This window comes from Acanthopagrus latus, chromosome 20 (assembly GCF_904848185.1).
Source record: "Acanthopagrus latus isolate v.2019 chromosome 20, fAcaLat1.1, whole genome shotgun sequence".
NCBI lineage: Eukaryota > Metazoa > Chordata > Actinopteri > Spariformes > Sparidae > Acanthopagrus > Acanthopagrus latus.
This window is the reverse complement of record NC_051058.1, coordinates 16892342-16917065: the sequence shown is the minus strand read 5'-3', so window position 1 is coordinate 16917065 and position 24724 is coordinate 16892342. Positions and strand designations below refer to the sequence as shown.

The following is a 24724-nucleotide window of genomic DNA, read 5'->3' as shown; positions in this document are numbered from 1 at the left end:
ATTGGCCATTCAGCAACATCATCTACAGTAGCTGTTCCAGTCAGCCCGGGCCGACTGATGGATGACAAGTCGCGCTCGAGCTGCGACACCATTGATTTTTCTACATATACAACCCCAGGACTGCTGATTCAAGATAATGTTACATTTTTAAAAAGGCTTCGCTGTGATATTGCGGTGATAAATTCAGGCCCATGAAACTGACAGACGAGCTCAGGCAACATTGACGGCTGAGATTTATTTTCCAGGGAGTTGATTTATTTTGTCTGGATGATGTACATTATTTATAGTTTATCATCCCAACGTGTGCTTTTCGTTCCTGGTGCAGGATCGGACCTTCGGAGACAAATAGACTATTGAAAAAAAAGGCAGAAGGCTCCGATGAGCTCATCAGCTGGTTTTTTTTTTGTTTTTCCTGTCTGAGAAATGAAATGCCGACTTTGTTGTAATAGAAACATCACTGTCACTGAAGTTAAACACTGAACATCCAGTGAACCGTACTGTCATTTAATGACATTTTAGAATATTTACCACATTGCAGTTCATCCTGATGACATAAACTGAGGCCTTTGTGATTTTGTTGTCATCCTCCATTGATCCAAAACATTAACGCCGACTAGAGCTACAGTAAACATCACTGTGCTCACATCAAGTAATATTCTGTGACCTTTATCTTTTTACTGTCCGAAGTCAGCTGAAGACACGTTTTTCTCTCTATTTTGGCTCTCCATCAACACTAACCTGCAGCGTTTCATGACCAAACACAGGCGTTCCTTCCAGCAAAACTTATTTTTTTTGAAAACCAGGACATATCCAAAAAGGTCATCCTAATCTCACAGTGCAGGTGGGGAAAGTGATGCGGGACTGTACTGTCGGTGGGCTGGATGGCAGTATACTTGAAGTTAAAAAAGAAAAAGTGTGATTTATACACATGAATGTGTATGACTGAAATGTGAGCTTGAGAGATAAGTTTAAATCCTGCAGACTCTGTCAGAGGAGGAAAGTTACAAAAGTTCCCATTGCCTGTGAGTGATTTAAGATATCTGCAAACCTGAACCAGACTCCTTTAAAGAATCACTGAATTTTGAGAGTTGCTGAGTTGGAGACACGTTATAAACTTTGTGAAACAATGTCTGTGGGATGTTCTTACTTATTTGTCCCCTCTTGTACATTCGGCACGTATAAAACATTAAGTTATTCCTTCCTTTGTGTGAAAAATCTTGTGTCTGACTGTCCCAGTTTGTCACACAATCAGCAATCAAGATAAAATACTTGTTCACAGCAGATCAGCTGCACAGATGGCATACATATATTTATTTTTTGTTACCCTACATCATTCGTTTTCCAACCATATTGCTTTCATTTTTCAACTTTGGGCACTTTTGGTCCTTTCCTGGCACAGAATAGACTTATAATTAGTAACAAGAACTGTGTTTCTTATAACTTTTTTCACTTGGTAACTCTGATAGAAACAGATATCTGTATCAGATGTGTTTTTTCCTCTTCTGGATTTTGGTGAAGTTTAGACGCAAAACCCACTTGGTTAGGGTTAGAAAAATGAGTTAGTAAAAAAACTTACAAATGGTGAAATGAGTCTCAAACTGCAATCCCACCATGGTCCCCGTCACCTCCTGATATGAAAGTCTGGTCGCTTACATGGAATGTAAATGTGATATGACATGTAGTGTAGAAATGCCAGTGTTTAGCATAGGACTATGACAAGTTCAAATGGGAAATCTGTCAGAATTGTACCTCCTCCTTCATTTCTCTGACAACATCAAATAAACATGTAAATGAGAACAACTAAATCGATAATTATGCAGGATTAAAACATGGGATAAATTGCCATGGAGAGCAGGAGGGGACAAGCAGAGGTGTGACGACAGAGTTACCAGTTGGTTCCGCTCCTTAACCGATGTTGACTGTGAAGTACAGCTTTGTTGCTCATTGAGTAGAAGAGGTGGAAGAAGAAGAAATGTAGTCATTTCCCTGTAGCGCGTAATGACATCTTTATGAAATTGACTTGAAAACACAAGTGTGGACAGATTCACATTCAGTCAGCTTAGCGTGGACGATATCTCAGTGCTAGCTCTAGTCCGGCGACACGGCGTATCGGTCTTGGCCATCACCAATGGGATGAAAAGGTTAGGCGGCTTGTCAGGGAGTCGCCGTACCTGTCATGGTGATTACCAGTGTGGATCATTGGGAAAGAGCTGTAGACAAAAGGCCTGCGTGCACAGCTCTGAGGAGAGGAGATAAGAAGGTGTAGGAGGGGGTTCTGGTGGAGGAGGGGGAGAGTTTTACTGATCACTGTGCCAAGCTAGCAGCTGTGCGATGGATTTCACACACATCTACTCGTCTGCCTCTGCATCCCTCTGTGTCGAACAGAGAGCAGAGGAACCCCCCCTTTCCCGAGCGCACACAGTGGAGGATCACCATTTGGCCAGTCGTGTCATTTGCCCTCTTCTCCGCATGTCGTGCATGGGCGAGCAAACACCCCCGTGATCCTTCGGGCGCGCTCGACACAGGCGTGCAATCATTGTGTTTGTCAGCCACACTGGTCTCCGGCTTGAGTGTGTGCAGGAATGGAAGGAAAACAAACACACGAATAAAAAGGAAACAATTCTCGTTCGCCGTCGGGAAAAAACGGTTGAATCCGACGTGATATTTAATGAGTATAGCGGACAAATCCAGCGACATGACAGCCGCGGCATTGTCTGCGCTGGTATCAGACAAGTGCAGCATCTTGGCATACACACGGCAGACAAAATCTGAACAGGATATTGCATCCCTCGTGACATAAGACGAAAGCAACCCCCTTCTTTCTTTTTTATTTATTTTTTTTTTTTTTTAGCATCAGTGACATTACACAAACAGAGATGCCATGTCAGCCTCTCCAGAGGGTCAAAAAAAAAATGCACGGATTAGACTAGTCATTAATACTGAATCTGGATTATAGCAATCCTGAGGCAGCTCTACAGCTGCAGATTACTTCTATCCCAGCCCAAGCAAAAAGAAAAGACAATGGCACTTTTTGTTCCCTTCAGAACTGACAGTACCGCGCAGTAACAAAGGAGGACTCATTTCTAATAGGGTCAGGAGTGATTAGACGAGCGGCAGGGCCCGGGAGCCCATTGAGAGGCCCGAGATCCCCCAGAATCCCCCCAGAATCAGACTGGATTTGTCAGATTACGACCTCACCAACTCCAATTAGCCTATTAGTGCGGTTAAATGCTGTAAAACAGGTTAGAACGGCCTGTAAAGACTCGAAGCTGCACGACTTTTGAAGATATTCAATTATGATACAGCCCCGGAGAAAAAAAACAAACAGATTCAGTAGTAACAAGATATCTTTGTGGGAGTAACGAGTAACACTTTACTGCGATAAACAAATGGCACCCAACCGTCTAGACATCTCCACATATCTTCAGCACTTTATGGCCGTCTTGAGCGCCACTTTTGATGCATTATTTACTAGACCCACCACAACAACAGTTTACAGTACACATAAAGCAGATTCGTTTTGTGCTGGTATCAGTGTCGCTTATATCAAAAACTGAATTGCTTCAAGTCAAAGCTCGGAAATAATGCGACTAAATGGCATGAAATCAAGGAAATGCAGTGCATTTCCTTGATTTCATGCCAGTCATTTAGTAAAAATGACAGTATTACTTTTATTTTTGCACATAAACAGAACCAATTTCCTCTTTTTTGGACCTCAAACATAATCTGAACAGTGGAAAACAGCATTATTTCGGTTCATTTGATGAGATTATAGGAACAGATATATAATAATAATATCTTGTGTTACATCCACAACAAAAGGCGTTGTGCTTTCAAAGAAAGAAAAAAGGCAGCAACTCAAAAGAAACCCACAAAGCAGTGAGAGAGAGAGAGAGAGGGAGGGAGAGAGAGAGAAAGAGAGAGAGAGAGAGAGAGAGGATCAGTGGGAGTTACTATAAACAAGAAGATGGGAAAATCTGAAGACTGAGGGGGCGGAGGGAGGGCAAGGGAGAGAGAGAGACAGAGAGAGAGGGAATACAGATCAGCCGGCATGACCTGTCCTTGCCCCACAAAAACAAATGACATCAGAGTAGCTGCCAATCAGCTGACGTGACTCTGAGAGAGGCCGTTAGAATGCACTCAAGGTTTCTATTTTGGCCTGACACTCTGTCATAACCCCATAAAAAGTAGAGACTGCGATCACACCATGGATTAATAAAACCTCACTTGGTGTTTTTATGCACGACGTACAGCATCTTCTGCAGTGTAAGCGACACCGACGACAGACGAGGCCTGTTATTCTTCATGTAAACTGATTCTATCAGACACCTCGGTCTGATTCAGTCCCAGACTTATTAGAGGGAATCAATTTGGAGGGGGCAAATTTAAAAGCAATTACTGAGGTTGATGTGGCTGGCTTTAATGAACTTAATTAGATGCATCTTTTGATGACAAGGCATAAAGCATTACCAGCGGCAGCGCTACCGGCGACATCATCGACTGTCACTTCAAAAGCCAACGATCTCATCATGCGCTCGTTGAGTGGAATCGACACTGTGAATCTACGGACTGCACTTGTCTAAATTGACAAAGAGGAATCAGTTGACTGCTCACTGAACAGCATCTGTCCAATCACAGCTCAGCCACAGTAATAAAACATCTGAAAGGTGTTTTTATCTTCTTTAACACAGCACAAGATGTAAAGGTTAGCATGTCCAGCTAACTAGCTTAAACAGTACTACTCCCAAGAATTTCATAAATTGTACAAATCAACTATAAAAAAAAAGTATACAAAGCTTGAAAAGGCATACCACACACAATGACCAGCTGTTCATTCAGTTTATGCAATTAAATGTTATTAGATTTGAAATATTTCTAACCCTAGCTCTATGAAGTTGAATGCTGAAAGTTGAAACATGTGTATGTCAATGAACAAATCAAGATGGTTTGACAGACTCCAAGTTTTGCTTTGGTTGTGAGAGCAGGAGAGGCTCCTCTTCAAGGCGTCACACACTGGAGGAGTGTTGACAGAAAATCATTTCAAATCTAGTAAGCATCCAAAGGTCAAAAGCAGAGCTGCTGCTAATAAACCCCACCTACTGTTCCAGAAGGACAGTTTAAAGGCCTTGTTTAATAATGTATTTCCATGTCACAGGGTAGACAGATACCATATTAACGGTGTGAGCAGCACCACCACCTTAAAGAGATTCGATTTACAAGCAGCAAATCCTCACATTGGAGACGCTTTGATTACAATTTTGCCCTTTTTTTCCCAACAAATCAACTCATTATTCCAGCAATACTGTAATGTGCACTACGATGAATCAGCCCAAACGAGACATGGAAGGGAGCCTATGTGGGTTTTCAAAGCATGCATCCCCACAAAATAAACCCAAACAAATTGGTTCAGAACTCAAAATGTAACCATGCCGGGCCCACCCATGTCATCTCTGGCAACCACCGTGTGTTTGAAGGCAGGAGACCCCTGCCACCGTCCTCCCTATCAGGAGCTGGAGGAGATCTAATTGCACGCATGCAAATGAAAGATGTGTTAAAGACTCCTCGTTGTTATGGGGGGGGATGTGTTTTGGCACCCACAACTGTTAGCTCCCTGCGTTTCATCTCTCCCAGTGGTGCTCGTGTGCAGTTTGAAGTGAAACGCACACCCACCCCCCCTATTTTCCTCGTCCCTCTCTTCATTTCCCCCTCTGCAGCCTTCACCCAACCCCCTTCCAACGTCTTTTTCGACAATAACCAATTACAGGCACAGGAATGCAGGGTTGAGATGTGTGGCCTGGAGCATGTTGGTTTTTTCTTTATATCAGACTCCACACTGATATGACAGGAACAACATGGGTGGGGATACTGTAAAAACAACTCCTCTGCTTTACCTTCCCATATTTTTGGAGCTTGTGGAAAACTGACAGCCGTAGCAGTTTCTAGTGGTATCAATCCACCGCCGGCAATTTAATGAAAACAATCAAGCAGAGCCGCGGGAGCTCTGGCTGTTTTCAGGACGGAAAGTGCACAGCGCCGAAGGACCAACTGCTCGCCAGTGCAGCCACACATGAGGCGCAGCGAGGAGCTCGAGCTGAACGTGATGGAAATGGACTCCAACTAGTCCGCACTAATGAGTTTTTTTTTGCCTTGAGACCGAAGGCATCTTTCTGGCTAACTAAGCGGCTAACTAGTCCCCCGCTGTGGCCCAGCTGCTGGATGTGATAGTACAGTAATGAAGTGACGGCAGCAGAGAGCCTTTTTGTTTATTTCCTGTTGTGGCCCCGGCCAAGTCGGACGGCGTCCACGCATCAGGATTTGGTCAAAAACGCCGCTTAGGACACAACAGGCTTAAAAATTTGCCTCAGAATCGAATACAAATAAACAACACAGTGATACAAAACAGGAGACGCAACCCAACATGCTGCTGTCCTGACAGAGCCAGCAGTCTTTTACATCTCCTCATCTTACACTAGTTCATCCCAGGCGGTCATAAAAGACTGCAAATGAGGGAGTGTCTTCGTGTGTTCAGAGAGAAAAGGCGTTTTCCCTCTCAGGGGAGGACATCTGATGATCAGATCCTTTCCTGTCTCCTTGTTGAGCCCCTCTCTCTCCCTCCGCAGCAAACATAGGGGGGGATTTTTTTTCCCTCTCACAAGTCGGCCATGTGTCACACTCTGCCGGCCCACCGGTTTTTGTATGAAAGGCCTACATGTGTACAGCCCGGAGAGATAGTGCTCCCTCCAAAAGAAAAAAAAAAAAAAAACGTAAACAAGGGAAATGTGGAGCTAATTACAGATGAATTCCATATGTTGAATATGTTAATCATAAACACAAAGGCATGACAGCCGAGCAGATACTCAAATGAGGCCATCCAGAGCGCCCCCATGTAAATCTTCTAGCAGGATAACAAATTAGTCAGTGTGCACACAAACGTTCCACGGCGGACGCACACTCCCAGCGTTTAAAAATACATATCCCATAATGTGTCGTTGTCTTCTGTTTAAAACTCCCAGATGTGGGGAGAGTGAAAGCGGGGCGGAAGAGGATTCGAACAATTCGTAGTTCAGCAGCAGCAAAATAGACGTCTGTGTGAAGAGCCACCCACTGACTAGGCCGGGCCCACAAAGAGAAACACTGTGTGATATCCAGCCCCGGGACACATCATTATTATGATTACCGTGATCTCTAACCTCATTTGCCTCCATGTCTTGGTTCTTCAGCAGTGACAGAGAAAACACTCAGGGTTTTATATCGACAGCGGCCCGTGATCGCTGCTCCCAACAACCGTCTCACTGTATGAGGTGCCATGAAGCGGGCAGGCCCAGAGGACGAGTGGGCGGATGTAAGAGGCTGTGAGCACATGTTGCTCAATTATCATCACCATATGTAGTTAGCACTTTGTCTCAAAGACTTATGGTGCGATAATGAAAGAGGCTGTAGCGGCTCCAGACTGAATCGAAAACCATTTTCCTTCGCATCCAAGTTTGTGGATTTGGAATATGATTCTTTTTTTCTTTTTCTTTAATGATGTGATGCTCATTCGAGTGGGATGCCTTTTTTTTTTTTCCTTACTTCTATTTGCTGTGCCAAGTCAACAGATTTTCTTCAGAGCAGAGAGGAAGCTGAGCAGAACACAAGTGACAAAGAGTTTGTTTTACTTTTAAACTAAAAATGTATTAATACGACTGTCTGTATAAACTGTAGTGTGATACACTTCGGCCTAAATTGATTAAACCTCATCGTTTGATTGTTTAAGGATTTCACTCTAAAAACCTGGATTTTTCAAATGGAGACTAGTTTGAACTGTAGCTTAAACAAGCACTTGATTAGCTGATGAGTCAATCACATATCCCAAATTGCACATTTAATTGAGAAAACAATCTGAAAGCAATCGTTAGTTGCAGCCCTACTTTAAACCCTTTTCCCCAAAATCACATGCCCACGCAGCCATGGACAGGTCAGGTCAGAATTTTCTGCTGCACAAAGACACTGAACAATATTATTTACAATCAACAATATATCTTAATCATAAATGCATGGAAACAAACAACATATATGTTATTGTCATCCAATTACAAGATCTCATTTCTGTAAATGCACCAAATAGTTATGTGGTTGAATCTCTGCTGCCGTCAAAGCAGACTCTAATTATGATCAACAAACTTATCATTGTTGGTGAATGCTGTGGATCTGGTATTGTCTCTGGCTGAGCACAAGAAAGGCTTTGGCAGCGTTGAGAACAGTGTTATTGTCAACATTGTGTGTTCCCGGGGGGAAAACATATTGTATGACCAAATGCTGCGACGATTGGCAACAAAGCGCATAGTTTAGTTTTGCTGAGGAGCGTGAAAACCAAAAAGCGTGAAAATTGAAGAGAGCATGTGTGCAGAAGAACTGTGACCTGCTCGTACGTATCACATGCGGCAAAGTGAAAATGTTTCACAGTTCTTATAGATTGGATCTGCGGAGCTGAAGGTCGTGCTGTGGCATGTATTTTCTTACATGGATGAATCAATACAACCTCCCGAAGAGGAACAGGCCTATTATATTATCCACTCGACATTATTATTGATGACTAGGGGTGATTTATTTTCAGATGGAAATTATCTTACGTGATGGCACTCTAAACAAGGCAGAAGCAACCATATAACTTGTTTGAGGAGCGTAATGATGTTAATCACATCACCAAGGACTTTTCAGTGATGAGATATGAGGATATTATTGGAGGGTTTGACATCTGGAACAATGGAGTTTGATCAGTCTTATGAAAATGGAGCGTCCCGTTAATCAAACAGCGTCCTCACAGCCGCCGTTAAAATCTGCCCCTCGACAAAATGGATGGATTAAATTGCAGCAAAGGCCGCTGATTGCAGCCAGTGCACATCACAGTTAGAGTTAGAAACCAACTCATCTTCTGTTACAATGACTGCTGAATTTTGGTTTGGCAGTCTTTCAAGAAGGTGCATAAATGTTTCATAGCCTAACAGTAATAGATTGCATCGATGAGATCTTCATAAACCATCATGGTCGATTCTTCATTTGTTGAGCTATTCCCGTCACGCGCCGCTGTGATTGACACGGCCGTTTCAGAGAGACGCGACCAGCAATGTGATTCTAAATTCACCTTCACACAGCTCTCTTACACGTAGAGCTTCTGCAAATACATAAACTGAATAGCACATGGCCTGAGTCTTGCCGTCTTGTGTTTGTCGCCCAAAAATAGCGCCCGAAGAGTCTATAGCCACGGTAGCTGCTCTGAGAGGCTGTGCTCAGACACAGTGGTGCTTTGAACTAAATGCTAACATCATAATGCTAACATGCTCACAATGAAAACATCAACATGCTGATGTTCAGCAGGAATGATATTAATTATTGTTGTCACCAACTTGCTTTAGCATGTTAGCATGCTCATACTTGCATTTAGCAATAAGCACAGAGGACAGCTGAGGTTAATGACAGAGTCATTAGTTTAGCAAGTATTTAGTCATAAATCAAGCACAGGACACAAGAATTTTAGTTGAACACATTCAAAAATGTGCGAAAAGTATCAACAGACTGTGAATAAATAGCTGTATTGACATTTTGACGTCAATGTACTGCATTGCACAGATATTTACGAAATAGTTAGCATGCTAGCTCAGTCCAAAGCTCCTGTGCTAGCAGTGTCAACACTAACACGCCAGTGGTCCCCGAGCTTCCAGTCTGATCCGCTAGCTGCATGGCTAACAAAGCTAACGAGCTAAGGGCTGCTGGCAAATGTCAGCCTCATTGTGATAAGAGAGATCGGGGATGTATGGCTCTACTTATGCTGTTGAATGTAAAATGATGTATAAAAAGGACCATTTAACTTAGCACGTGGTGATTTTTGCTGGTGTCTGAACCACAAAAGCACATTACCTTAAGTCTGACGGATCTAATTACTAGACCGGGGCATCTTTCGCATCACATTGCTCAGTTTAGGGTACATTGTGACACATTTTACTTTTACCCTTTGCCATATTGCAGTTTCAATAATATTTGCATTAATTGTTTACCCCCTTGTTCTTTCGAATCGGCAGCCTGACAGACGTGAGAAGGCCAGATAATGAGTGTTGATACCGCTCGCCTTACTCTGGGCTAACAGTCAAGATCACATGATTTTTTTTTCTCTTCATATCCTTCCATCTATTTGTCGATGAGTTTGGGTTTCATCTAAACCATTTCCTCTTTATTTTTTTTTTTGTAACCACAGAGATAGTTTTGCTGTACCATCACATAGCAGAAGCTGAAACTACGTGCTTAAACACTGCAAGGGCACTGTAAGATAAAGCATGTTCAAGGTTCATCCCTCATCTTGTTTCCAACACACGGCCTAATCCAGCCTGCCTTAAACCTTGGTCATCTATATCACCGAGGGCAGCCTCTGATTATCATCCCATACATTAGTGCTTCCTTGTGAGCCTTACATGCCAATCAGCATGCAGGGCATGTCAGCTAACCCCTGACTGCAGGCTCGCTGCCGCATCTACCTTTGCTCGCTTAGACGCATTCATCACCGGGCCTCGACAGTTAGAAGCTTCCCAAAGGTTCAGATGTTCAAAGGTGGTTTTGACCAAATAGATCTGAACCTCGCTCAGCCACACCACATCCTTTTATAGCTCGAACCAAAAAAGTGACAACGCAGACACTGAATTAACGCTTGTCGCTGTCACTGCAGGCCTGTGTGATGTGATCAGCATCTCAGGGACCCCGGAGCGGACAAGACTATGAATGAATAGAATAGTGTCATGTTCTGCAAATAAGCGGCGGTGTCTTAAAACTGTTGCTCTGTATTTATTTGACTGGGAGATCAAATTTAAAAAATCAGCCGTCCTTTTGATTCTGCCTATTGTCCTTGTGTGAAAGTGTTTATTGGAGTTTTTCCAGAGCATTCAGATCACAGTCCTGAAAACACAATGAAAATACTGAAGGGGCTCGACATGATGATCGCACACAACTCCCCGAGCAGCGGCCTTGAAAGAATGAATAGGAAATGGGCTGCTTTAGTGGCCATACATTATTCATTAAGTACTACACTCCTCCATGTCAATAACGTTTGTACCGATACAGCCGAACCATCATTTCCTCTCTCGTCAAGTCACACCCAACTCTCATCTCATCTCATACATGACCGGCAGCCAAGCTCTCAAGAGCCTGTAAACATCCAACAAAACACTTTATCATCCGGCTGCATTTGATGTCAGACTGTTAAAGGAATCTGATTCGACATTAACGTTTCAGTAAAAAAAAAAAAAACGAGGGCTCCGAGCTGCAGCCGATCGTCGCGGCCTGTCATGGGGTGCAAGAGAAAAATCACCACGTGTGCTGATAACTCGCAGTGGGCTGACGACATAAGTCACAGGACCCGCGAGAGACCTTGATGCATCTCCCGCCAGGCATCAGAGTGTATGTGTGCTGCAGAAATGACAGGAGATAATCACTCTTTCTATATGCACCATCGCCGCGTGACACACAGCCGTACGCCTGCCGCTTTTGGAATCAATTAAAAGCCACTTTACATGTTTTTGCGTCAGAGGCTGAACACTGAAGCTCAATACTGATCGACAGGAATGTTTTAAAGCAAATATATTAAGCTCATTTTGAGGTAGGTCAGATAGATAGATATACATGCTTTTGTTTCTCATACTATTCCCCTTCTGACTGAGATGACTGTATTAGTTCCTGTTACTTTAAAGGTGCACTGCGTAGTTTTGTGGAAGTGAGCTTCTTTGACTGATTTTTTTTTTATTTTTATGCCTAAACAAACAAAATAAACTGTTTTCATGACTGAATAATCAAATTGACCTTAAAGGACAACACAATTTCATACTGTTTTTGTTTATATGTGGCAGACCCTGCCACCATTCTAGCTTTGAAACAGTGTTTAACAATAACAATAGCCGGATTTGCTGTATCAATTTTTTGTGCCCAACTAACAGCTGGACATTAATTATGCAACTGTGTGACACGGTGATGGTAGTGTGATGTAACAAAGTCACGGAATTAAAGACGGGACGACTGACGAGGCATTTGAGGAGCAGTGTTTTCTGTGGGAGAGAGGAGCTTCTGTTGGCTTGGACCTTTAAAGATCTTTTACATGCACCAGAAGCTATATGAAATGATGTAGGAGAAAAAAATGAAGCATGAAGCATAGTAGGTCTCCTTTAAAAGGACATTAAACACTATTAAGAGGCAACAGTAAAAACACGTGCAGTATAAAGCCTCAGTTGCACACCATTTGCGTCATTGTTTAACCCCAGAGACATTATCATAAACATCAAGCCATCTAGGAGCGTGTGAGTGTGACGTCTTATGTGCGCCTCACGATTCACGCTACTATCAAACAAAAAGCCTTCAAGGAAATCCACAGTGGCTGAATCTTTTCTCTTCCCCCGCCTGTCAAAGCGATATTAACCAACGCACCAGTCTGCAGGGCTTGCCTTTTGTTTTGTTCGCCCCCCACCAAGAAAACCTAATATTTGTTTTTCCCTCATCATTCACTCAGATAAAGTGGACTGAAACATGCTTGAAGCCAGAGCCGGAGATGTTTGCTTTCACTTCTGTTAAATCAGGCCACATAACGCAGGGAGTTAATCTCTTCTGGGCTGCACCCTGCTTTTCCCTGAGCAGGTCACCAAATTAGGTTGCCATATTTTGGCCTAAAAAAAAAAAAGAAAAAAAAAAGGGCTGAATTCAATATGACTTACCGCGTTTAAATCACATCTGTCAACATGCTGCCACTGCAAGCAGACGATGTTAAGTGAGGGCTTGTGTGATTAAAACAAATGGGCTCTGGCTGTCTGCTGCCTTTTTTTTCTTCCTCTTTCTTTTGCTTCTATTTCTACGAGCTAAAATGCAGACAAAAACACACAGAGATCTCAAAGGTTTTTTTTCCAACAATGTGTTTTCCTTCTTCGGAGACTCATAAAACAACTGCAAGGTCACAGCTCAATCTCCCAGAGCGTGTCTTTTAAGAGCTTTGTGGTGTACTTTGTAATGCACTCATGTAGCGACTGACAGAAATACAATAGAGAAACTATGTGTTGCCTGGAGGAGGGAATACACCCATATTACTACTGGGCAGCGGCTGCGGAGTGACATCATGCGATACTTCCTAGGGACATGTTCTCCTATTCAAACTAGAAGGGCTTAACCTGTTGGTTCCCAACCTAGGAATCCGGATCCCCCCAGGGGTTCCAAAAGACAAATCTGAGGAGTCAGAAGCTGATTATCCATACAAAGAAATATTTCTGTTAGAAAACAATTCTGTTTAATTGCTTTTTAAGTTTTGAACGCTGGCCTCTCATGACGATAAACATTATTTTCGGTTGAAGTGTTCACAATCTGAGGCCAAACTGAGGTTGTAACCTCTGATGAGGGGTCACGAGTAGACTCTGCTCCAATTTAAGGGGTCACAAGCATCCCCCCCCCCCCCGACACACACACACACACACACACACACACACACACACACACACACACACACACACACACACACACAGCAGCTAACAATGAGTACGACCAATACTGGATCTAAAAGGAACAGTGCTGGCATAAAAACGTCTTCAAGTTCAGTTTATCAGTCACTTGGGACAAAGATATGTAACGAAAGCAGGATATTTTATAGGTTTAACAAGGAACGTTATTTATCCTAAACAACTGAAGTCGATGGGGACGTAAAATGGCACCGCACGTCTCATCCGGCGCTCTCCAAGTCTCCAGAAGCCCTGAGATCCAAAACTGATTTGAACAGACGTCATTTCACACCCATTAGGAAGCCAAGATCTTCACCGTGGCAGCTCAGCTACCAGCATGAGCGTGCAAACCCATCTTTAAGTGGGTGCACAAACTGGACTGTGCATCGAGGACGTCTTTTCAAAGTATTTTGGGATCTTGTTTATTCTGGAGACTTGGATTACGCCGGACGAGTTGCGTGAAGCCGTTTTGGGCTTGTTTGTTGTTCTGATGCTTTTATTTTTTTTTTTTTCAATTTTAAAACTAATCCCCATTTCCTCCGACGTTTTTAGGAGAACGTTGCAACACTGTTTTGCTGTGAATCTCCACAAGTGTTTTGTAGAGCCAAACTTCAGCTGAATTTCCATATGCATGGGGGTGGGCAGATAATGACAATAGTTGATGCCAAGGCTGCAACTCATCTGATGCTTCCTTTCTCATATAACTGTCCGTAAAACACCGGAAAAGGGTGAAAAAAGGTTAATCAAAATATCCAGAAGCACAAGGTGGTTTCATCAAATGTCTTGTTTTGTCTGAGTAAAAGTCCAAACCCCTAAATGTTTGACTAACTACAACACACGACCAAGAAAAGCTGCCGAATCTCACATTTGACCTGACCTTTTCTGCTCTGTTTGACTCCTCAGTCGATAAAATAAACAGAGCAGAGACCGACAGAGATTTGAAGAGATGTTTTGGAATGACGGATTGATTTTATTCCTTAAAAAAAAAAAAAAAAAGATTTCATCGCCTCTCTCTCGCTCTCTCATGCCTCTTGTGCTTCGACCTCACTGTTATCTCAGAGGACTGACTTACAATGCCTCCTTTGAACAGATGGTGGGTGAGCGCTGACGCATCTGAAAAGGGGAGAAACCTTGATCTCTGTCCAGCTGTTAAGATGCCACAGCGAGGCTTAAACACAGCTGATAGTAAACAAACACAAATCTGCACAGTTTTGTAGGCTACAAATTTTCGATCGCGAGCCACAGCAGCGTCTCAGCGCTGGCCCTGGGCGTCACACGGATGAGATGGTGAGGATGTGTGCGAGGGTTAATGAGAGGGAGGGCTGCAGGTAGCAGTCTGCACAGCTGTGGACTGTCCTCGCGGGCCTCCTCTGACGGAGACACGCTCCCTCCGGGTCACTGAGGTCCGGCCTTCACTGCGAGGCTTCGAGGGCTTTCCGGATCCTACCAGAGTCCTCCAAGCAGGAAGCAGCACACCGCTCACATGCTCCGTTTCTGCTTTCCCTTGTTTTGCTGCTCTCATGTTGATTTCTCGCACTTTTCTTTCTGTTTAAACACAAGGTCACATCTACACTACAGTCCTCCCCACTGCTCATTAATTTATAGGAGATTTTGAAGGAGACTCATGTTTTATGTTGGGTTACCACTAGAATATGGTTACATGCTTTAAGGCTCAAAAAACCACATCCATAATATTCCCCCTCTGTCTATTTTAGCTGATGTCTCTTTAAGCCCCCCCCCCCTCCCGAAGCCTCTTCTGATTGGTCAGCTCACACATGCCTGAGCCGGCACTGCTAACAACGTCAACAACAGCAGCAGCTTGGCTAAACGTGGTGCTAGGCATAATTTATGCAAACGCCTGAAGGTGACGCATTGTGATGTCATAAAGTCACAGAATTAAAGGCGGCACTACTGACAAGGCGTTTCAGGAGCAGAGTTTTCTATGGGAGAGAGCTTCTGTTTCAAATTTCAACTTTCCAGATCTTTTACATGCACAAGAGCTGATAAACTGTAAAACACTGTAGAAAACATAAACGCATTACATGTCTCCTTTAATACAACTGCCTGGTTAAGTGAGGGTTACATTTTATCTCTTCACCCCGCACGACTTTTACTACATTTCATCATTACTAAATCATTTAAGCACGATGCCAAAATTCAAAATGAACACTGCAGGGTTTGCATTCTGTAGCACTGCCCGCAAGCACAAACAAGCCTACGGTTGCAACATGCTGCAGCTTAATTTGCTTTAGCAAGCTTCTACCGAGGCGAGCAGGGAAATAACAGGTTTGATACAAAAGCTGTTTGTATCAAAAGGAAGATCTTAGTATGACATTTCCCCCATGCCTAATTCATGAGGCGTTTCTCCAAGGCTGGCGAAAAAAGAAAAAAAACGGCAAATATCCGACAAGTTCTGGGTCAGACTGGGCTCATCCTCTAATTGCAGAGACTTTATACCATTAGTTCCTTCTCCGCCTGTTTGAGGAAAAAAAAAGTGGAGTGTAGTTAATGTGGTAGCAGCCTCAGAGAGAGCGCAGCACAGCGTGTCGTCTGCGCAGCTCAAACTTAGCGTGTTTTCCAAAGACTCGGAGAGAGAGCAGATAGACAGAGGGTGGGCGAGCTGCGGGGATTAACTCCGGGCTGGCAATCTGAGGTTTATACCCGGCAAGCTGTTAGGAACTTCAGGTACGCACTATTCCTTCCTCTCTCCACCTCACCGTGGATTTCATTAATCACCACATCTGTTCCCTCTCGCAACAAGCGCGCCCACGCTCGGATAACACGCGCTTCACAAGCCCTCCAATGTGCCATTTTACAGCTCTAACTATAGCGAAACACTTGAAAAGAACATCTTGGCTGGGTGTTATACAGCAATTAAATGTAGGTTGAAAATAGCTGCTGCTATTATAAACCTGTTAAGTGTTTGCGCCGTTTTATTCACAGACTTTGACACAAGCGCCAACAGCCTACATCCTCACCCAGAAGAAGTTACTTCTCCGGGTGCAATAAACCGTCGCTCACACGCAGCTGATGTTATCTTGATTTTCAATCATGGCAGCGATTCAAAGTTAAAGGTGCAATATGTAAGAATTGTGGTTTAAAACATTCAGAAATTAACATTCTCATCAGAGTGTTAAGAAACAACAGTTCTGACGTTATGTCAAAGACGTCGATGTCTGTGGAAGTTAGCGTGCTAACCAGCTAGCCTCGGGCCTAAGAACCTCTTTCTCCCAGTGGCTCAAAGCTCCTGTGCAACATCAGACACTCCCTCGGTAACTGCATGGCTAACTGGGCTAACAAGCTAACAGTGGCTACAGTCATGAACGTATAATCAGAATGCAGTTAGTCAGCTGTTACTCAGCCTGAATTTATTGGGTGTAAGAATTGAAGTTGGCCAATTCTTACATATTGCACCTTTAAACAGGTGTATTCATGGCAGGTTTTAGAGCAGAACTGATTAATTGACTTGGGAAATTGACTGGGGAAAAAAGTAAAAATTCTCTGATTCCAGCTTCCTAAATCTGACTGTTTTCTGGCTTCTTTACTCCTCTCTGACATTAAACTGAATGGCTTTAGGTTGTGGTGTCACTGTGTCATCTTGGGCTTCGGGAAACACCGACTGTCCAAGCAACTAATCGATTAATCGAGAAAGTGAAGAGACAGATTAGTCGACAATGAAAATAATCGCTTGTTGCAGCCCTGTCGGGTTTCAAACACAAGCATGAACAGTAAACAGATGAAAGACAAATCAATCTGCCGACAGCACTCGGCAGTCAAAACATTATTCTTTCCTGCGTCCTTACACAGTCTCATCAGTCTTGGCGAGCGCCGACTATTTGTTTATTTCATTGCATCCTCATTAGCTTCTGCCATCGCCATTCTTCCCGGGCTCCGTACTGTATAATTGAGATGGAGCTCGCTCTGAAATATTGCAGACAGACGCAGACTTTCTATGCGTGAGACAAAAGAGGGAATGAAAACAGAATCAAGGGGCAGAGAGGTGGAACATCAGGCGGCTGCTAAATGCTACGTGAATGTGCGACTTAAAGCGAGGACGAGGCTTTTGCATCTGTGTGTTTCAAGAAGTTGGTCTCTGGCCTGGAAAGAGACGGCTGACCTGACACGGCAGAAGAGAAGTCAGGTATGTGTGAGAAACGTCTTTGTCTGCTGTCCTTTAAATGAAAAAGGAGCAAAGATGTTTGTTCTGGGCTTGTTCAAATTCTGTCGGCAGCGATCAGGATGAGATAGGACTCGTTTGTTATTTTCAGGAAGTTAAACTTTTCCACCAGGCCTGCAACTGATGAGTTTTTTTTTCACTGCATATTCTCCTGTTGCGTATTTTCTTTGATTAATCGATTACTAACTGGTCTGGAAAATGGCTCACGAAGCCCAAGAAGACGCCCTCAAACGACTCGTCTTGTCCTCAACCCAAAGATATTCAGTTTGCTGTCAGAAAGGTGTGAAGAAACCAGAAAGTGTTCAAATTTAAGACGCTGGAAATCCGAGAATTACATTACAAAACCACAGCAGAATCAAACTGTGTGCAGCCAACACTGCATTTACCTCAATAAAATGTCAGAAAATGGTTATCAAAGCCTTAGACGACCTCCTGAAATGTCTGATTTGTCCACAAACCAACGATATTCAGAGAAAAAGGGAGAAAAACAGATCATATTTACATTAAAGAAGCTGGAATCAAAGACTTTTGACTTTTTGCCTTCTTTTCTCATCTGTTGATTCGGGAGGTTTCTCCCCGTCAGAAGTCATTCAGCAGCGTCTCTCTGACATTAATGAACTCAGCTCATCGTCCAGCCCGTGTAGCTGTGGCACTACGGCCCAGAATGCCCCTCAGAATCTGTCCAAACTGCTCCTATGAGGATGTGAAAACTTAAGTGTGAAGGAGCGTTGAAATACAAATGTGTTTCCTCTTTCAGAATGATGTTCGAATGTCTTCTTTCATTTACATATACAGGTCAAAGTTCCCTTTAGTGGTCAGTGGAGCACAGTACTGATGGCGCCTGTGCTCATTTAACTCCCGCAGGCTGATCAGACAAAGGTCAGACCGGACACAGCGGCTCATCTCCCGGCACCAGGGATCCTGATCTGTTGACTGACCCTGACCTGTGACCATGACATGGATAGACCCCTCTCTCCCCCCCACATAGATCAATGATGATGTCCACTGATTGTTACATTTAAAACACCACAAATCCATAGTGCCAGCGCTACATTCAACACAGTCCAAAACCTGGAGACAGAGCTGAAAACCCTGGTTAAGAGTCTCACAAGATCTACCCACGATCTGAGAAGTGCCACAGCCTCTGCTCACCGACATGTTGAAACTGGCTCAAGTGCAGCCCACACAGACAACCAGACAGCCACCGAACATCAAGAGGAGAAAACATCATCTTCACTGCGATGAACGCAAACATCACAATCAAAACAGATAAGCGAGAGGGGGGCTAAAAAAAAAGAGAGGGGAGATCAGGACAGAAACTCCAAGCGCTCCATTAACCCACATTGACGCACCGGGTTCGACTGCAGGTTGTCAGAACGCAGAGCTCCCTGAATGTGAGCCAAGATACACACCGCTGGGTTCCGACAGAGGGGTCGCATTCACTGCCATATTTTAAAGAAATGTAAAAAAAAAAAAGAAAGAAAGACCTGAAATGGACGTTGTGTCTCCGTGCGCTGCTGTGCGTAACGGACAGGTAACAACACGGCGGCGTGTGTCTGTGTGTGTCTGCGTGCGTGTGGCTGAGGAAGAATGACTGAAAAATGTTGACGGTTCCGACGCGCCAGATGTGTGTCAAGACGCAGAAGACGGAGCGATGGCACCAAAGTAGTCATATCACTCACCTTGACGGCCTGACGGCGTTGAAGTCCCGAGCGCGGATTGTCTTGGAAAAGGCGAGGCGACGCTCCGGTGTTGCCGCCTGTCACCGAGGAGAGGAGGAGTTTGTGTTTACTCCAACATAACAGAGCTGGCTGTCAGCGAGCACACGATCCTGCCTCAGCGCTCAGCGAGGAGGAGAAGGGAGCCACAGCCTGGACGCACGCTTTACTACATCATGTGGGCTCCTGACGGCGAGAGCCAGCAGCCAGAAGTGTCTTTAGAAGCGGTTTGTTTTGGGGGTATTCTCGAGTCATTTGAGGATAAGAGACAAAACAATATGTAAATATTTCGATCCTGGAGGCAACTATTGTGCCAGAATATACAAATAATAATAATAATAATTTAAAAAATACAGAAACAACAAAATAGAACACACAAAACACAACAGACTGCTGATAAAAAAAAATAACATAAGTAAAATACAATCCAAATTAAATAGAAAAGTGTATGTAATGATATTAAGAAGAAATAAAAGGTACTATTGCACCTGACATTATCAAAAGTAATGTTTTCAGTGCTACTGAACATTGATGATTATGATTTAAACACATTTTGTGTTAAAATTAGGCCTTTTATTATTATTTTATAGCCCCTGAGAGCTCATTAAATCTACTCAAATAACATGAAACAGTATCCACAATGTCAAAAATATACTTAAAATACATACAGATCTGTAGACAGACAAGAGTGTCTGTGGTTTGATTTATTCTGGGATACGTGTAACAAGAGAACAAAATACAAGCCTGTTGCTGCATTGATGATCTTCTCGCTAATTCAATAAACTACATCTAAAGAGATAAGAGGATTGGTACAAGCAAATTGCAAACAGATCCTGTTGATCTCTCCTTATCTAATATTTCCAGGAAGTCCTGACGCTTCGTACTGTAGCTCCACTAATGCTGGATGCTTCATTTTGTGTATTCATGATACTTGTACCGTTTGTGTTCATATGCAGCAGCTACAGCCTCTCTTATCATGAACCGAACATTTCCTCATGTCGTCTGTGATGTGATACTAAACCCCTCTTATGGTTTTAGGGCTTCATTGATCACAAACATGCTCCTCTTCCAGTAATTTTTTCCGTAGCGGGACAAAGTAAATAATTAATCTGCATTATGTTTTATGATGGTACTATTTCGGGAGCAGGACTTTGAATCCCAGACTGTCAGCGTGCTTTTCCTTCAAAGTGGGTGTGTGCACTGGTGACATGTAGGATCATTAAAGACACCATTTAAAAAAAAAAAAAAAGACCCTTTTTTTTTTTTTTTTTTTTTAATGGTGTCAAATATCACTTTGTTCGGTAAAACTCTGAATCTGAAAACGTTTCCCTCGACTCTCACGGCACATTCAGACAACACATATCCGAGATCAGACTTGGCGCGGTTCTGATGTGTAAACTGTTGGGGGGGAATGTGTGGCCCTACCATGACAACCAGCTCTGTCTTTACTCTTCCAAACCAAAGGTCACAGCCATAATCAAGAGACTTTACGACCATGGGTCCACATTTCACTCCACCCAGGAAGGTAACCACACACCGGATCGTTCAGAGGATCAGAGGGTCCTGATCTGCTCCTGAGGCTTCATCAGCGTTTTAGAGAAGAGACGCCAGGATTTAGATTCAACTAGTGCAACTGGAATACAACGATAATGCCTTCCACTAAGAAGACTCTACATTTCATGTCCAGCGCGTTGGCTACTGCCATATCTGTTGGGGTGTTGGGGTTTTGCATGTCAATACGCTGGGCTAAGACGACTGTAGACTGCGCGTCAGGTAACAACACCTTCTTCAATGGATCCGCAACGCTCAATTTGGACCTTTTTGAAGGGGTGTTGGAAAGAAGCTTTTGTCCCTTCTTTTTACCGGAGGCAACGTTTCAAGGTAACTCTCCAAGGTCTAAATGTGACCAATATTATATGTGTGTGTCCCTGTCCACAAATCCTAAAGATCTTAAGATTCAAATTCATCAACCTTTCAAATGTATTTATGAATGAATACTGATATGATGATCTTTCCCTCACTTTAACAAAGGTGACTCACTTAGATTACAATTCAGGACTGGTTCAGCATATTTCTTCCTGACTTTAACCAAAGTGCTTTTGTTGCCTAAACCTGAAACTGTTCCTGGACTTTGTACGCCCGACACAATCACCGGACTTACTGTTGGCACTGTACATTTCTGCGAAACCCTGGATATGTTAAAACATTTCATTTCATTATGTTGCAATTTTATGTTTTTTTCAGATTTCAAGTTTGAGTTTCATGTTGTGAGAACGCTGTGCTAATGATCTGGTGACGTTTAGGACAAAAATCATTCAATTAGCGTGAGGAAAAGATCATGTTTTTATCACAGAAGTTGAAACCTTGTCCAGAACGGTGGTCTCTGGCTTGGCAGCCATCTCACCCAGCTGTTACGCCCACCATCATGCGCTCCACTCCCCGAAATGAAAGTCAGCTCACAAATATGTAATGTGAATGTGATCTGACACGCAGTCATCTAAATGTCAGCATTTTATTCTGGTGACTCTTCCGTGTTCAACACCTCCTTGCGACTCCAGTGCGGTTTATAAATGTAGTGTTTTATTCCTTTAAAGAATTCTCTGGTTAGGTTTAGGACCAAAATCACTTGGTCAGGTTCGGGAGAAGATTGTGTTTTAGCTTACCTGGTTCTCTCACCTTAAACACAACCAGAGATGTCTCGAGTCTCTCCTTCTCTCTCTCTCCAGTTCTTCGGTTCTGTCACCACTAACACGGCTGGAGATATCCAGGGGTCTAATTATAACATCTAGCGGTTTCACACTTAGAAATGCTAAAACAAAAACTTGAACCGCGGTCATGAAACACATACTCCAACGTTGGTAAGACACGTTTTGTCGACATGCCAGTGTGGTACACAGCCTGAGGCACGTACAAATTCAAACGTGTCCTGGTTGCTTGTACGACTATGATATTGTAAAAGAGTATAATACATGTAAGCTCCATGTAACCATTGTGTTCTTGTACTCTGCGTGTGTGTGTGTAGTGATTCCTACGCTGGCATCAATAGGAGGTGTCAATGTAGTCCTGCATGCCCTGGCTGTGCTCCTGCTGGTCCTGTGTCTGCTGTTTTCCGCCCTCAGCATCCTCATCTCCCTCTACAACAGCGTCAGTAATCCTTACGAGACCTACATGGGGCCCATTGGCATCTACGTCTGCAGCTCGCTCAGCGGTAGGCGACACAAATATGGAAGCTCTAAGCACCTCGGAGTAATAGAATTGCCACAAACAAATCGGCACTTTGTTGAATTGCACTAATGACATTTAGGGCGTAGTTTCACCCCATCCTACCGTTTCTCTTCCTTCTGCAGCTTGCTTGTCCTTCCTGGTCCTCATTTTGTTCGTGGTGAACGTACAAGTGACCCAAATTACAGAGAAATTGGTAAAGAAGCTCGCCAACAATCTCGAGGTGGCCGTGAGGGACGAGTCCTCGCAGATGCAGTTGGGATACTACCTCGTCATCCCCTACACGGTGCTGTCCCTGGTCGCCATCCTCTTGATCTACCTGTACGACCACGCGGCCTACACGCACCGGAGGGAGCAGCAGAGGCCCACCGAGGACGCGCCCAAAGAGATCATGATGTATTAGTGGCCTGAGCCACTTTCCTCAGGGACTTTCATACACTGCTCATGAAGACCGCCTGGAATACAGACAGAAATTGGATGTATATGTACAGTAAAATATGGATGCACAGCTCGTTGTACACTAAGAATATATAGTCTATAGAAAAACACAGTATCATGTTTTTAATGTCATCACACTACTAGCAACAGTTTTATCAGTTATCACACTGGATTGTTTTTCAGTCAATTTAGATTGATATCTTTTTTGATTTTCTTACAAATCTATTTATTCTGTGTAAAAGTAATTGAACCGAGAGATGATCTATTTTTTTTGAAAAGAGAAATGAGTCTTGAAGTCTTCCACACGTCAACATGTCTCACAAATCAACAGCTTTTTGTGTCTGCATGAAGTAAGTTAATGTAAATAAACAGACAAAGATGAGGTTGTTTCTCTTTTTCATCACAGTCAACATTTAGTGTTTCAGATCCATGTAAATACAGGAGCTAAAGAAAGTGAGCACCAAACACATGTAGTTAATGGTGAGTTAATGGTATTTAAAGGTTAAATCAAAGGTAAGGACAGTGGAGTGGGAAGGGGCGGAGGGGATTCCCTGATCTCTGCTGCCCTCTATCTCTAAGATGACGTAAATGAAACCACAGCAAAGTTCAAGTCAGCCCATGGAGTTAAAAAATAAGATTTAGTGGATTTTCCCTTTAGTCAGCCTTTCATGAGTCATGGCTGACAATTTTCTTTTTTTAGTCGTGGGATATTTCTGTCTGACTAAAGACAGGCTGAACGCAAAGTTAAGTAGCTGTGAATGTGCAGGACTGAGCACTGACGCAGACACTCACACATTCACATGACAGCAAAACTCCAGACCTGAGATGGACCGATGTTTCCTGAACCCTCCACAGCAAAGTGACCTGATTTCTGACATGAAAACGATTGAAGTTCAGCTCTTGATACATCATTAAAATATCCAATGTTGTTTTCTATGAACTATCAAGGGATAAAATTCTGTTTTCGTGTATTTTGACCAACTGTTTCACTGTACAGTTGTGAATTAAAGTGCATGCAAACTGATGTAATTATGTATGAAGTAAGTTTGTTCTGTTACAGTAAAGACAGACAAGCAACACTACCAGGCTGACAAACTGTAACAGAGATATAAACAAAAAAATCACAGTAAATCGCAGAAGAATAAAAACTAATCCTGTAAGACTGGAAATGACTATTAAGATATCCCAGGAAGAAATTCAGTAGAATCCCAGAAAAATCTAAAAAGGATCCCAGAAACATCTCAGAAGAATCCTAGAAAAATCCCAGCAGCATCAATCAGATCATCATCAAAACAAGATAATCCCAACAAAATATTCCCAATAAGATCCCACAAGAAGATTCTCGATAAAATCCCAGGAGAATCCCAGGAAAATGTAAAACAGTTACAAATTTAACATTTTTTAAAATTCTTCCTTTTCAACTGATTGATTCAGAGAAACACGAACAAGATCTTAAGATCTGCTCTGTCATTTCATCAAATCCACACCAAACAGACAAAAGTGTGACGTTAACATGATGTTCATTTAAACCGGGCCAACAAAAAATCTGCAAACAAAAAAATCAAATTAAATTCAGCGGTGATCTTGGCTACTCTACAATCCTTCCACGTTTCCAGTCAACTGCTGAAGCACCTGCACTGGATCACTGACAGGCCTCACTTACTTCCATTCACTGG

The 24724-nt window shown here is 43.1% G+C and overlaps 2 protein-coding genes across 5 annotated transcripts in view; one reads left to right on the top strand and one right to left on the bottom strand.

Moving 5' to 3' along the window:
- The window catches only part of ptprea (protein tyrosine phosphatase receptor type Ea), a 60191-nt gene extending 39816 nt beyond the window's left edge, over positions 1 to 20375 (bottom strand). The window contains exon 1 of one of the 4 annotated variants that reach the window (XM_037081987.1): positions 19353 to 20375. The gene's annotated coding sequence lies outside the window, so the exon portion shown is untranslated. The remainder of the gene's footprint in view (positions 1 to 19352) is intronic. The other 3 variants (XM_037081986.1, XM_037081989.1, XM_037081988.1) reach the window with 3 other exon arrangements.
- A 509-nt stretch (positions 20376 to 20884) lies between these two features.
- Positions 20885 to 23430, top strand: LOC119010115 (clarin-3). The gene is made up of 3 exons (XM_037081997.1): positions 20885 to 21269; positions 22411 to 22596; positions 22736 to 23430. Exons 1-3 carry the CDS (start codon positions 21038 to 21040, stop codon positions 23011 to 23013), a joined length of 696 nt encoding a protein of 231 aa, XP_036937892.1. The 5' UTR covers positions 20885 to 21037; the 3' UTR covers positions 23014 to 23430.
- The last annotated feature ends 1294 nt before the right edge of the window (positions 23431 to 24724 follow it).

Excerpts from the sequence above, each read along its gene's own strand:
- LOC119010115 (XM_037081997.1), top strand. The coding sequence starts at position 21,038 with ATGCCTTCCACTAAGAAGACTCTACATTTCATGTCCAGCGCGTTGGCT. Across the intron at positions 21,270-22,410 it reads ACCGGAGGCAACGTTTCAAG|TGATTCCTACGCTGGCATCA; the intron begins GTAACTCTCCAA and ends GTGTGTGTGTAG. Across the intron at positions 22,597-22,735 it reads CGTCTGCAGCTCGCTCAGCG|CTTGCTTGTCCTTCCTGGTC; the intron begins GTAGGCGACACA and ends TTCCTTCTGCAG.